General features: G+C 49.1%; 1 protein-coding gene across 1 annotated transcript in view; it reads right to left on the bottom strand.

Annotated features, from left to right (window-relative positions):
• Positions 1 to 3750: 3750 nt before the first annotated feature.
• ccn4 (cellular communication network factor 4) overlaps positions 3751 to 15010 on the bottom strand; it is a 35689-nt gene continuing 24429 nt past the window's right edge. The window contains exons 3-5 of the mRNA XM_033020372.1: positions 10252 to 10509; positions 6564 to 6757; positions 3751 to 4226 (exon numbers count right to left, since the gene is read on the bottom strand). Of these exons, the coding sequence (XP_032876263.1) occupies positions 3927 to 4226; positions 6564 to 6757; positions 10252 to 10509 (752 nt within the window). The 3' untranslated portion in view covers positions 3751 to 3926. The remainder of the gene's footprint in view (positions 4227 to 6563; positions 6758 to 10251; positions 10510 to 15010) is intronic.

Here is a 15010-nt window from a genome sequence, read left to right as displayed (position 1 = left end):
AAGGTTGTGATCCTTTTTGATCTTGCAAAGGACAGCATGGAACAGTTTAGAAAAGTTAAATTGACAATGACTTGCACATTTGTATTTATTTTCAAAATAAATTCATGAAACTATAAAATGCACGCCTTTAATGAGTGGATTCTGAATTTCTTATTTGAATTCTGATTTATAAATGAATAAGTATTCCAGAAACATCAACAGCATTCAGTTGGGGGTTTGGAAAGCGAGCTTCAACAGACCAGGATAGGATGGGGTTAGAACCCAGAATGAAATATTTGAGCTTGGTATATCGCTTAACAAGTTGCCACCTAGAGCAACTTCTTAAACTATTGCAGTGTCATTCACCCTTGAGTCTTTATCACAACATTTCATTCACCCTCGACTACATTCTCATTTTTTGGGGGTAATTTTCGGCTTTGTGTATAATTTTATATTTTATTCAACTTCTTGAACATCCTAAAAATATGTAAAGAAATCTAGGAGTGAAAAAAATGTTTAATTACCACTGAAGTTGGAAAATCATTCGATTAGAATGATAAAAACCCATTCCAACATCTAAACATTGGGCTTCAGCCCCATCCTACCCTTTCGGGCTTTGATTACTGCACTTTTTTTCTTGGAAAACGAGCTCAAAAAGCCATGGAGTATGTGATTTAGTATATTAGTATCCAACTAATATAACTTTCCATAACTCTCTGACAAAAGCTCACAATACCACCAAATATCAACTTTGGGAGCTAAATTGCTACACAAAGTAAAGTTACTGTTCAACAGTTGCCTACGGCGATCCTCCAGTGTTGCCATTAATACATTTATGATCCCACTAGCTCGTCTGGTCTTCCCTAAAAGGTTATATTACGGTAAATTTGGGAAATATCCTGCTACTTTGAAATTAGAAAACTATATATAGAGAGAAAAAAACATATCAAATTTCCAACCCGCTGCCATTAAAACCAATAAGGGCTTACCAACCACTTTCATGGCAATGCCTTTTTTAAGTATAGAGAAAAATATATAAATATCTGAATAAATTAAGTAATTCACCCTTCATTCACCCCTCTTGTTTCATTCACCCTTGGGTGAACCATTCACCAGTTTAAGAAGCACTAACCTTGAGCCATATAGCACAAACAACAGCTCTTCCTCCCAACTTGCCCACGCCAACCAAAATGCCCTAACTACCCCAGATGTCCCACCTGGCTGTGTTTGGCCCATGTCTCTAACCGTTTCCTATCCATGTACCGTCCAAATGTCTTTTAAATGCCTCAACTACCTCCTCTGACAGCTCGTTCCATATACCCACCTGTGTGAAAGAGGTGCCCTTCAGGTAGACAAAAGTGCTGGAGAAACTCAGCGGGTGCAGCAGCATCTATGGAGTGAATGGGGGTGGGGGGGGGGGGGGGGGGGGGGGGAGAAGAAAGGAGAAAGGAAGAGGAGGAGCCCGAGGGCTGAGGGAGAACTGAGAAGGGGAGGAGACAGCAAGGGCTACCGGAAATTGGAGAAGTCAATGTTTATGCCGCTAGGGTGCAGACTGCCCAAGCGGAATATAAGGTACTGCTCCTCCAATTTCCGGTGGTGCTCACTCTAGCCATGTAGGAGGCCCAGGACAGAAAGGTCGGATTCGGAATGGGAGGGGGAGTTGAAGTGCTGAGCCACAGGGAGATCAGGTTGGTTAATGCAGACCGAGCGGAGGTGTTCGGCGAAGCGATCGCCAAGCCTACGCTTGGACTCACCCATGTAGATCAGCTGACATCTAGAGCAGCGGATGTAATAGATGAGGTTGGAGGAGATGCAGGTGAACCTCTGTCGCACCTGGAACGACTGCTTGGGTCCTTGAATGGAGTCCCCTTCAGGTTCCTGTTTAACCTTTCCCCTCTCACAAACCTATGTCCTCTGGTTCTCGAATCCCCTACTCTGGGTAAAAGACGCGAGGAGGAAGTGGGATAAAGACATAAGGAGGAAGTGGGATAAAGTAGAACGGGAGTGAATTTGGTGGGCCAAAGAGCCTGTTTCCACGCTGTATCAAGAACTAAACTAAACGCTCCAGGTCCCCTTCACCTCTTTTCAAACTCATCCCCCGCACTGCAATCGATCTGAAGGGCCCAAAATGTCACCTGTCCATGTCCTCCAGAGAGGCTGCCTGACCTGCAGAGTTACTCCAGCACTCTGTGAAATGTCACCTATCCATGTTCTCCACAGATGCTGCCTGACCCGCTGAGTTACTCCAGCACTCTGTGTTTTACTCAAGTCCAGCATCTGCAGTTCTGTGTGTCCATTCTATACTCAATATCCGTATCATGCTATCTTCTAATTGTCTTTTTGGTATCATGGAGACATGGACAGTAGAAGTAAATACATTTTCTTTATTAAAGCGTTTCTTTAGTGTGATCCTGATAACAAATCGTACAGTTTGTTATTTCACTTTGATGTTGTGCGCTGAGTAATTTGTACTGTCTCTGAGAAAATCATAGTGAGAGTGAGGACAGGCCACAGTCAAAGCTCATCCACCTGAACTCCTGTTCATTACCTGACTCATTCACCTTTCTTCTCTGTGTAGACTGCTCTCATTTACAGATTAGCATCTTCCAGAGGTGAGGGATGGAAGTCACATCATGTCTGAAGTTTGTATTTCCTAGCAGAAACCTTCGTTGAAAAGTTCAGCTAATTAAAATTAATTTGTCATTGGAAAAAATACGAATTATATTTATCAAGTTCACAGCACAAAGGAACTAACTACCTAAGGTGGGTTGTGGGTGTGATCTGTGCTGGGACCTCTGTTTGTGAAATATAAAGAGCTTGGACATAAATGTAGTAAATCTGCAGATGATACCAAGATCACTGGTGGAGCGGACTGAGGAAGATTGTTAAAACATACAACGGGATATGGAACAGCTACTGAAATGGGCGGAGGAATGGCAGGTGGAGTTTAATTCGAGCAAGTATGAAGTGCTGCACTTTGGAAAGTCGAACATAAGGGCAACATAAATGTGCAGAGGGATTTTGGTGTCCATGTGCAGCGCTCCTGAAAGTGGCAACTCAAGTAGGTAGATTACTTGCCTTCATTGATCGAGGCGTTGAGTAAGTCATGACGCATCTCCAGAGGACTTTGGTTCGGCCACATTTGGAGTATTGTGTGGATTTACCCCATTACAAGAAGGATGTGGATGCTTTGGAGAGGGTGCAGGTTTCCCAGAATGCTGCCTGCATTAGAGGGTATCAGCTACTGGTCAGGTCGGGGGAGTTCCCACCGCCACGGGTACCATGTCATCCTGCGCTACCTACTCCATGTTCGGATAGTCGGCGACTAAACCGTCTCCCCCACCTGGTTTGCCAGGTGAGGAGGGGGCTGTGGACCCCCAGCAGGACCAAAAACAAGACATGTCAAAGGGTGGATGAGCTTCTAGCGAGCCAACGGCCATCCACACTTCAGTAGAAGCTGCGATCACTGTCGTACACGGCATTGTAAGGAATGATGATAAAACACACACACACCAAAATCCTATACTTCCAGCGGTGGAAGTCCGCAGGAACTGGAGGACAGAGATGTGTGGTGCGTCCGTCACCATTCCCATCGGAAACCAGAACTGCTGTGTTGCTAATGTTTTCAACGATGAATGGATGAAGGAGAGGTTGGGCAGACTTGGATTGTTATCTCTGGAAGATGCAGACAAGTGCACCATGCAATTATCCATGGATGCTGCATCTTGAATTAAAGCGACATCTCAGTAAATAATATCTTCAAACCTTTGGTGAATATTTTCATTCATTAAATAAATTTATCTTAATTTGACAAAAATAATAATTTCTCAGAGCTGAGATACACAACTGGTATCTTTCAGGCAATTGATAAAAGGTACAATGTTTCCATTGTAACTTCAGCTGTGCATATATCCCTGCATCCAACAAAGGCCATCCATCTTGAACAGTTAGTTTGAGATTTCGGAATAGTCAGGATAATACAATAGATCTGCAAATATGTCATTGGGATTCTTGCACCTTAAGTTGCAGAAACAGGAGTTTATCCACATTAGATTCTTGGAGAAGGCCAGACCGTCAGGGCAGTCAAAGTTCACCTGGATGGTCTTTGACTTGTAGGGAGTGCAGCAGCGATTGTCCGTGCAAACACCACAGTACTTGGGCCGATATGTTCGTCTACTCACACACCCCGACAGGGTAAAGTTGATGGGCTCCACCTGCTTCACCACGCTGCGGCACTTTTTCCCCTCCTGCACGAAGAAGCAAACAAGTTATGTTCATGCTTGTTACTTGCCTGCACCATGCAAATATCATTCCAACACTTTCCTTTCTCTGCTGCCCTGGCTGTGTGAATGACTAACAGGGACATGTGCTAAACTAACTGACAAGGGCAGTTGTTCTCAATATCATCGACCTTTGGAAATGTCAGTCTCTATTGAAGGTAGACAAAAAGCTGGAGAAACTCAGCGGGTGAGGCAACATCTCTAGAGCGGAATGGGTGACGTTTCGGGTTGAGACCCTTCTGCAGACTGAAGAAAACTCTCGACCCAAAATTCCTTCGCTCCATAGATGCTGCCTCACCCGCTGAGTTTCTCCAACATTTTGTCTACCTTCGATTTTTCCAGCATCTGCAGTTCTTTCTTCAACAAGAATCGATGTTGTATCGTTTGGAAGTCACCTCTTTCAAAGAACATTTTGGTTTCAGGATTTTTAGTCACCTCTACGGGATTTATTTTTCATGGAATTCAGAACAAATAAACTTTATGGACACAAGATGACCTTGTGTTTGTTCAATGTTCGATCAATAACCAGTGGTTGGTAGGTGTAAATCGATCTCAGTTAACTATTGAAGGCTTCTCTTCTATTTGAAGTTGAGATTGCTACATTTACAGTAAAATGAAGTTGTAGCAGGGCAATGTTTCACCAGATATATATTTGCACATGTAAACACCTCACCTCTGATGTACACTGAAGACAACCAAAGTCAGCTATGTTTTGTTAAAGTCAACTCCCCTCTCCAAATATCAAATATTTGAGTGCAGAGTTGATGCACTTATTACACGTTTCTCGATTTACAAAAACATGCTTATAATTTTCATACAAATTAAGATCAAAGGGAATGATTCGAGTTTATTGCATCTATCAAGTCAGTCAAGCTTAGCTGGGTTTGGTTTTAGCTTTTGGCTCATTGTGATATTTTACAAATTTTCAATCTGCCGTGGCGGGTTGGAACAAAGTGGTGTCCACTTGCAAAAGGATGACGTAATCTAATGAAGGGGGGATGCTCTCCATCACTGCATACAATACTAACAATATGCTTCACATCTTGGACCAGAAAAACGTTTTGTCTTAACCAAAAATAAATATTAAAAGTTTACCAGGACAAGCCACCATTCTGTTATGGCGTCTCAGTCTGCGCATGTGTGAGGGATGAGTGGCAGGCTTTGTGGGGAGACTAGGTCTAAGGTCCTATCATCTGGATACTGAGGGGCTGGGTCCTGTGTCACTTCTAGCTATGATGGCACAATTAATGATAGGACATGCACTAGTTAGAACATAGAACACAACTGCACAAGAATGGCTCTTTGTGCCAACATGATGCCAGGTTCTTGGAGGAGAGGTTTGATCTTATAGAGGTGTACAGAATCATGAGGGTAAACGCACAGAATGTTTTGCTTCTGTTGTATCTCCTGTTTACATTTTCATGAATAAAAGGGTTTTATTGGAATAAAATAAAGCTGTGAACGCATTCTAAAACCGAGTATCCACTAACAGGCCCTACATTGTCAATCAAGCCTTTTATATTAACTCTAAGCAGACTCACTAATTCATGTAATTGGAGCAGAATTAGGCAATTCGGCCAATCATGTCTACTCCGCCATTCAATCATGGCTGATCTATCTCTCCCTCCTAACCCCATTCTCCTGCCTTCTCCCCATAACTCCTGACACCCGTACTAATCAAGAATCTATCTATCTCTGCCTTAAAAATATTCATTGACTTGGCCTCCACAGCCGTCTATGGCAAAGAATTCCACAGATTCACCACCCTCTGACTGAAGAAATTCCTCCTCATCTCCTTCCTAAAGGAACGTCCTTTAATTCTGAGGCTGTGACCTCTAGTCCTAGACTCTCCCACTAGTGGAAACATCCTCTCCACATCCACGCTATCCAGGCCTACAACATTTTTTTACTGACATTGAAAATCTTAAATGTAATTCTTGGCAATTCTAAGGGTACAGATAGAGCCTGCATTAGTACCTGCAGGTGTTAAACAGGAGACCAGTTTTGGATTGAGAGCTGTCTGTGATCTAACATTATCCAGCCCTGAATGTCCGCTCACCTTCAGTGAAGAAAAGACAACCCTTTCCCTTTATCTCGGGGGAGGTTCCCACGATCAGCTCGTGGTGTTTAATCAGCTGATCAGAGCCAGCCCTTGGTCTTTGGAAAGGGTAAGAAATGAACCAAGTTTCTATCCAGCTGTAGTTTGAGAACGACAGCAATACTGGAACAAGATGACGTTCTCCTGGTTTATTTAGGGGGTGATTGCGAGGCTCTGGGTGAAGGATTCCAGCCTGAGAAAATTACCTTGATGTGCTTGGTGATGTCAATGTTGCAGGGCCTTAAATAGCAAAGGCGCCGTTCTGGCACCACTTTACACTGGTTGTTTTCATTGGAAATCCTGGTTGATATTCCCATTCCACAAGACATTGAGCAAGGACTCCATGGCGTAGTCTGCAGCAGACAGTTGTGATGCCACACCTCCGATTCCCCTGTGTAAGCTAAATTAACAAAACCATCTAAACATATTCTCCATTGGATCACAATATTGTACAATTTATATCACAACACTTATATACTTCCTCTAAATCAGGTTGGTACTGGACCCCAAGAAAGGGAGTTTGTAGAGTGCCTCCGAGATGGATTCTTAGAACAGCTTGTACTGGAGCCTACCAGGGAGAAGGCAATTCTGGATTTAATGATGTGTAATGAACCGGATTTGATAAGGGAACTCGAGGTAAAGTAACCACTAGGAGGTAGTGACCATAGTGACCAGATAAGTATTAATCTACAATTTGAGAGGGAGAAGGTTAAATCAGAGGTGTCAGTGTTGCAGTTGAACAAAGGGGACTTTGGAGGCATGAGAGAGGAGCTGGCCAAAGTTGACTGGAAAGATACCCTAGCAGGAATGATGATGGAACAACAATGGAAGATATTTCTGGGAATAATCCATCAGATGCAGGATCAGTTCATTCCATTTCTTGCTATTGAGGCAGTGCAGCGTAGGTTCACAAGGTTCATTCCCGGGATGGCGGGACTGTCATATGCTGAGAGAATGGAGCGGCTGGGCTTGTACACTCTGGAATTTAGGATGAGAGGTGATCGTATTGAGACATATAAGATTATTAAGGGTTTGGACACGCTAGAGGCAGGAAACAATAGACAATAGGTGCAGGAGTAGGCCATTCGGCCCTTCGAGCTAGCACCGCCATTCAATGTGATTATGGCTGATCATCCCCAATCAGTACCTCGTTCCTGCCTTCTCCCCATATCCCCTGACTCCGCCATTTTTAAGAGCCCTATCTTGCTCTCTCTTGAAAGTATCCAGAGAACCTGCCTCCACTGCCCTGAAGCCATGATCACAGTGAATGGCAGTGCTGGCTCGAAGGGCCGAATGGCCTATACCTGCACATATTGTCCATTGGCAAAGATAAGAAAGATTCTAAGGGGAGTAAGAGGTGACAGGGAAAATCAAGGACAGTATAAAAATAAAAGAGAAAGATGAGCGGGAAGCCAGAGCATTGGGAAATTTAAAGATCAACAGAAGATAACTAAAAAGGCAATACGGGGAGAAAAGATAAAGTACGAAGGTAAGCTAGCCAAGAATATAAAGGAGGATAGTAAAAGCTTCTTTAGGTATATGTGGGTCCCTTTTGAATTTATTATGGGGAACAAGGAAATGGCAGAAGAGTTGAACAGGTACTTTAGTTCTGTCTTCACTAAGGAAGACACAAACAATCTCCCAGATGTACTAGTGGCCAGAGGATCTAGGGAGACGGAGGAACTGAAGGCTGATAAATCCCCAGGGCCTGATGGTCTGCATCCCAGGGTATTCAAGGAGGTGGCTCTAGAAATCATGAACGCATTGGTGATCCTTTTCCAATGTTCTATAGATTCAGGATCAGTTCCTGTGGATTGGAGGGTAGCTAATGTTAAAATGCTAAAAAGTATTTGATAAGGTCCCACATATGAGATTAGTGGGCAAAATTAGAGCACATGGTATTGGGGGTAGAGTGCTGACATGGATGGAAAATTGGTTGGCAGACAGGAAACAAAGAGTAGGGATTAACGGGTCCCTTTCAGAATGGCAGGCAGTGACTAGTGGGGTACCGCAAGGCTCGGTGCTGGGACCACAGCTATTTACAATATATATCAATGGGACCGATGAAGGAATTAAAAGTAACATTAGCAAATTTGCAGATGACACAAAGCTGGGTGGCAGTGTGAACTGTGAGGAGGATGCTATGAGAATGCAGGGTGACTTGGACAGGTTGGGGGAGTGGGCAGATGCATGGCAGATGAAGTTTAATGTGGATAAATGTGAGGTTGGATAACGGGTGGCAAGAACAGGAAGGCAGATTATGAAATAGGCAAGTACAACGAGACCTGGATGTCCTTGTTCATCATTCACTGAAAGTAAGCATGCAGGTACAGCAGGCAGTGAAGAAAGTTAATGGCATGTTGGCCTTCATAACAAAAGGAGTTGAGTATAGGAGCAAAGAGGTCCTTCTGCAGTTGTACCCTGGTGAGACCACACCTGGAGTATTGTGTGCAGTTTTGGTCTCCAAATTTGAGGAAGGACATTCTTGCTATTGAGGGAGTGCAGCGTAGGTTCACCTAGGTTCTGCCTCCATCACCACCCTTGGCAGAGTGTTCCACACTCTCTGCAAAATACTTGCCCCGCACATCTCCTTTAAACTTTTCCCCTCTCACCGTAAAGCTGTGCACTCTACTAATTCATATTTTCATCCTGTGGAGAAAGGTTCTGACTGTCTACCCTCTCTACGCTTCTCATAACTTTCTATATTTCTATCAGGTCTCCCCTCAACCTCTGGCGTTCCAGAGAAAACAATCCCAGTCTGTCCACCCTCTCCCTGTAGCTGAACCCCTCTAATCCCGGCACCGTTCTGGTAAACCTCCTCTGCACCGTCTCCAGAGCCCCCACATCCCCCCTGTAATGGGGGCGACCAGAACTGCCCGCAATACTCCACATGCGGCCTGACCCAAGTGCTATATAGCAGCATCGTGACCTCCTGACTCTTGTACTCAGTGCCGCGACCGATGAAGGCAAGCGCAACGCACACCTTCTTCACCGCTCTGTCTACTTGTGTTGCCACTTTCAGGCAATCATGGACAGAGCTCGATCCATCTGCCTGGAGACATTGGGAAAACCTGGGGAAGCGGAGTAGAGGGAACATGAAGCAAAGAATCACGGAATGAGACATCACAGATCATCTGGGAATCTTTGTAACAATTATCCAATTAATCACTGCCCTGCTCCACAAATGAGGGGGGACCTCATTGAAACATACAGAACAGTGAAAGGCCTGGATAGAGTGGATGTGGAGACACCCACTAGTGGGAGAGTCTAGGACTAGAGGGCACAGCCTCTGAAGGACGTTCCTTTAGGAAGGAGATGAGGGGGAATTTATTTAGTCAGAGGGTGGTGAATCTGTGGAATTCATTGCCACAGGCGGCTGTGGAGGCCAAGTCAGTGGATATATTTAGAGCAGAGACAAATAGATTCTTGATTAGTACGTGTGTCAAGGGTTATGGGGAAAAGGCAGGAGAATGGGGTCAGGAGGCAGAGATAGATCAGCCATGATTGAATGGTGGGATAGACTTGATGGGCCGAATGGCCTAACCTGCTCCTATCACTGAAGACCTTTCACCGTTCACGTATTTAACTGATTCTCATTTGCACGTTCTCTCAGTCTGAGCCTCTGCTGCCCCGTCAGAGAGGGGTTGGACACCTCGCTGATCAGGGTGGTCTACCTGACATGGACACCTGGACAGGTGCTGTGTACGGGGTGGTCTACCTGACATGGACACGTAGACAGGTGCTGTGTACGGGGTGGTCTACCTGACTTGGACACCTGGACAGGTGCTGTGTACGGGGTGGTCTACCTGACATGGACACCTGGACAGGTGCTGTGTACGGGGTGGTCTACCTGACATGGACACCTGGACAGGTGCTGTGTACGGGGTGGTCTACCTGACATGGACACCTGGACAGGTGCCGCCTTCAGCAGCTTCATGGACTGGTCACAGATCCACAGCTCGCAGCATCGTCCCAGCATCTTCACACGTTTGGGGTTGTGGCACCAGACCAGAGGTGGACGAGACCGTCTGCAGACGGGGACGCAGCCAATCACCCCGTTCATACACGTACATTTATACTTGCAGGTGGGCTGGAAACTCTGGCCGTTGGAATAAATCGCTCCGTCCAGCTCACATCCAACTCCACCCAGATCTGAAGAAGCAAAGAGTTCATTCATGTTTCAAATACCCGACCTTCACCGTATAAAAACCACGAACGCATTTGTCTTCCCTCGACAGCGACATTAGTCCAGTCCAACCCACCGGGAACTGTTGTACTTCCTGCCATTCGGAGTTTATCCACAAGATGGCACCAGCTGACCAACACTCAGCGGGTCAGGCAGCATCTGACCATGGAGAGACCAGGTCAACAGTTAACAATGACAGAGTTCTGGGTCCCAGTTAGACTTTCAACTTTAGAGATACAGCGTAGAAACAGGCCCTTCAGCCCACCGGGTCCGTGCCGACCCCGTACACCAACACTATCCTACACACACTGGGGACAATTTATATTTATACCAAGCCAGTTAACCTACAAACCTGCACGTATTTGGAGTGCGGGAGGGAACCGGAGAAAACCCACGCAGGTCACGGGGAGAACGTACAAACTCCGTACAGACAGCGCCCGTAGTCAGGATTGAACCGGGGTCACTGGTGCTGTGAGGCGGCAACTCTACCCGCTGGGCCACCATCTGTCCCACCCACTGCACTGATTCCCAGCTTCGTGTGATTGTTATTCCCAATCTCACACTGTCCCCACCCCTCTCAGCATCCATCACGTTTCAGTTGACTTCAGTGTCGTTTGTTGTCATGTGTTGTCACGTGTACTGAGGTACAGTGAAAAGCTGCTGCTAGCCAGTCAGCGGAAAGACAATACTTGATTACAATCGACCCGTCCACAGTGTACAGATACATGATTTAATGCCGGGTAAAGTCAGTAAAGTCTGACCCTGGCCACATCCCCGTGACACGGCCAACACTCGCATTAAACTCTCAACTGGTCAAGTATTTGCAGCTTTGACTCAGGCATTGGTCGACCAAAGATGTATCTGTGGAGCAGGTGAGTCCGTCAGTGACATTCCCCGCAGATCCCCGACTCTATGTTGGTCGAAGATATCTGAGACCTTTGCTTTACGCCCTGCCCCCCTCTGTTCCACACTGCCCCTCTCTGTTCCACACTGCCCCCCTCTCTACACCACACTGCCCCTCTCTACACCACACTGCCCCCCTCTGTTCCACACTGCCCCTCTCTACACCACACTGCCCCCTCTCTGTTCCACACTGCCCCCTCTCTGTTCCAAACTGCCCCCTCTACACACTGCCCCCTCTACTCTACACACTGCCCCTCTCTACACCACACTGCCCCCTCTCTACACCACACTGCCCCTCTCTACACCACACTGCCCCCTCTACACCACACTGCCCCCTCTACACCACACTGCCCCCTCTCTGTTCCACACTGCCCCCTCTACACACTGCCCCCTCTACTCTACACACTGCCCCCTCTACACCACACTGCCCCCTCTACACCACACTGCCCCCTCTCTACACCACACTGCCCCTCTCTACACCACACTGCCCCCTCTACACCACACTGCCCCCTCTACACCACACTGCCCCCTCTACACCACACTGCCCTCTCTACACCACACTGCCCCCTCTACACCACACTGCCCTCTCTACACCACACTGCCCCCTCTACACCACACTGCCCTCTCTACACCACACTGCCCCCTCTACACCACACTGCCCCCTCTACACCACACTGCCCTCTCTACACCACACTGCCCCTCTACACCACACTGCCCCCTCTACACCACACTGCCCCCTCTACACCACACTGCCCCCTCTACACCACACTGCCCCCTCTACACCACACTGCCCCCCTCTACACCACACTGCCCCCTCTACACCACACTGCCCCCTCTACACCACACTGCCCCCTCTCTACACCACACTGCCCTCTCTACACCACACTGCCCCCTCTACACCACACTGCCCCTCTCTGTTCCACACTGCCCCTCTCTACACCACACTGCCCCCTCTACTCTACACACTGCCCCTCTCTACACCACACTGCCCCCTCTCTACACCACACTGCCCCCTCTCTACACCACACTGCCCTCTCTACACCACACTGCCCCCTCTCTACACCACACTGCCCCCTCTACACCACACTGCCCCCTCTCTACACCACACTGCCCCCTCTACACACTGCCCCCTCTACACCACACTGCCCTCTCTACACCACACTGCCCCCTCTCTACACCACACTGCCCCCTCTACACCACACTGCCCCTCTCTACACCACACTGCCCCCTCTCTACACCACACTGCCCCCTCTACACCACACTGCCCCCTCTCTACACCACACTGCCCCCTCTACACACTGCCCCCTCTACACCACACTGCCCTCTCTACACCACACTGCCCTCTCTACACCACACTGCCCCCTCTACACCACACTGCCCTCTCTACACCACACTGCCCCCTCTCTACACCACACTGCCCCCCTCTACACCACACTGCCCTCTCTACACCACACTGCCCCCTCTCTACACCACACTGCCCCCTCTACACCACACTGCCCTCTCTACACCACACTGCCCCCTCTCTACACCACACTGCCCCCTCTACACCACACTGCCCCTCTCTACACCACACTGCCCCCTCTACACACTGCCCCCTCTACACCACACTGCCCTCTCTACACCACACTGCCCCCTCTACACCACACTGCCCCCTCTACACCACACTGCCCTCTCTACACCACACTGCCCCCCCTCTACACCACACTGCCCCTCTCTACACCACACTGCCCCCTCTCTACACCACACTGCCCCCTCTACACCACACTGCCCCCCTCTACACCACACTGCCCCCCTCTACACCACACTGCCCCTCTCTACACCACACTGCCCCCTCTACACCACACTGCCCCTCTCTGTTCCACACTGCCCCCTCTACACCACACTGCCCCTCTCTACACCACACTGCCCCCCTCTACACCACACTGCCCCTCTCTGTTCCACACTGCCCCCTCTACACCACACTGCCCCCTCTACACCACACTGCCCCCTCTCTACACCACACTGCTCCTCTCTACTCTACACTGCCCCCCTCTACTCTACACACTGCCCCTCTCTACTCTACACACTGCCCTCTCTACACCACACTGCCCCTCTCTACACCACACTTCCCCCTCTACACCACACTGCCCCTCTCTACACCACACTGCCCCCTCTCTACACCACACTGCCCTCTCTACACCACACTGCCCCTCTCTACACCACACTGCCCCCTCTACACCACACTGCCCCCTCTACACCACACTGCCCCTCTCTGTTCCACACTGCCCTCTCTACACCACACTGCCCCCCCTCTACACCACACTGCCCCTCTCTACTCTACACACTGCCCCCTCTACACCACACTGCCCTCTCTACACCACACTGCCCCCCTCTACACCACACTGCCCCCTCTACACCACACTGCCCCCTCTACACCACACTGCCCCTCTCTACACCACACTGCCCCTCTCTACACCACACTGCCCCTCTCTACTCTACACTGCCCTCTCTACACCACACTGCCCCTCTCTGTTCCACACTGCCCTCTCTACACCACACTGCCCCCCTCTACACCACACTGCCCCTCTCTGTTCCACACTGCCCTCTCTACACCACACTGCCCCCTCTACACCACACTGCCCCTCTCTACACCACACTGCCCCTCTCTACACCACACTGCCCCCTCTACTCTACACACTGCCCTCTCTACACCACACTGCCCTCTCTACACCACACTGCCCCTCTCTACACCACACTGCCCCCTCTACACCACACTGCCCTCTCTACACCACACTGCCCCCTCTACACACTGCCCTCTCTACACCACACTGCCCTCTCTACACCACACTGCCCCTCTCTACACCACACTGCCCCTCTCTACACCACACTGCCCCTCTCTACACCACACTGCCCCCTCTACACCACACTGCCCCCTCTACACACTGCCCTCTCTACACCACACTGCCCCCTCTACACCACACTGCCCCTCTCTACACCACACTGCCCCTCTCTACACCACACTGCCCCTCTCTACACCACACTGCCCCCTCTACACCACACTGCCCCTCTCTACACCACACTGCCCCCTCTACACCACACTGCCCCTCTCTACACCACACTGCCCCCTCTACACACTGCCCTCTCTACACCACACTGCCCTCTCTACACCACACTGCCCCTCTCTACACCACACTGCCCCTCTCTACACCACACTGCCCCCTCTACACCACACTGCCCCCTCTACACCACACTGCCCCTCTCTACACCACACTGCCCCCTCTACTCTACACTGCCCCCTCTCTACCCCACACTGCCCCCCTCTACACCACACTGCCCCCTCTCTACACCACACTTCCCCCTCTACACCACACTGCCCCTCTCTACACCACACTGCTCCTCTCTACTCTACACTGCCCTCTCTACACCACACTGCCCCCTCTACACCACACTGCCCCCTCTACACCACACTGCCCCTCTCTACACCACACTTCCCCCTCTACACCACACTGCCCCCTCTACACCACACTGCCCCCTCTACACCACACTGCCCCCTCTACACCACACTGCCCCCTCTACACCACACTG

This window comes from Amblyraja radiata, chromosome 4 (genome assembly GCF_010909765.2).
Source record: "Amblyraja radiata isolate CabotCenter1 chromosome 4, sAmbRad1.1.pri, whole genome shotgun sequence".
NCBI classification, from domain to species: domain Eukaryota; kingdom Metazoa; phylum Chordata; class Chondrichthyes; order Rajiformes; family Rajidae; genus Amblyraja; species Amblyraja radiata.
Note: the sequence above shows the minus strand (reverse complement) of the source record. Positions and strands in the feature narration are given on the sequence as shown.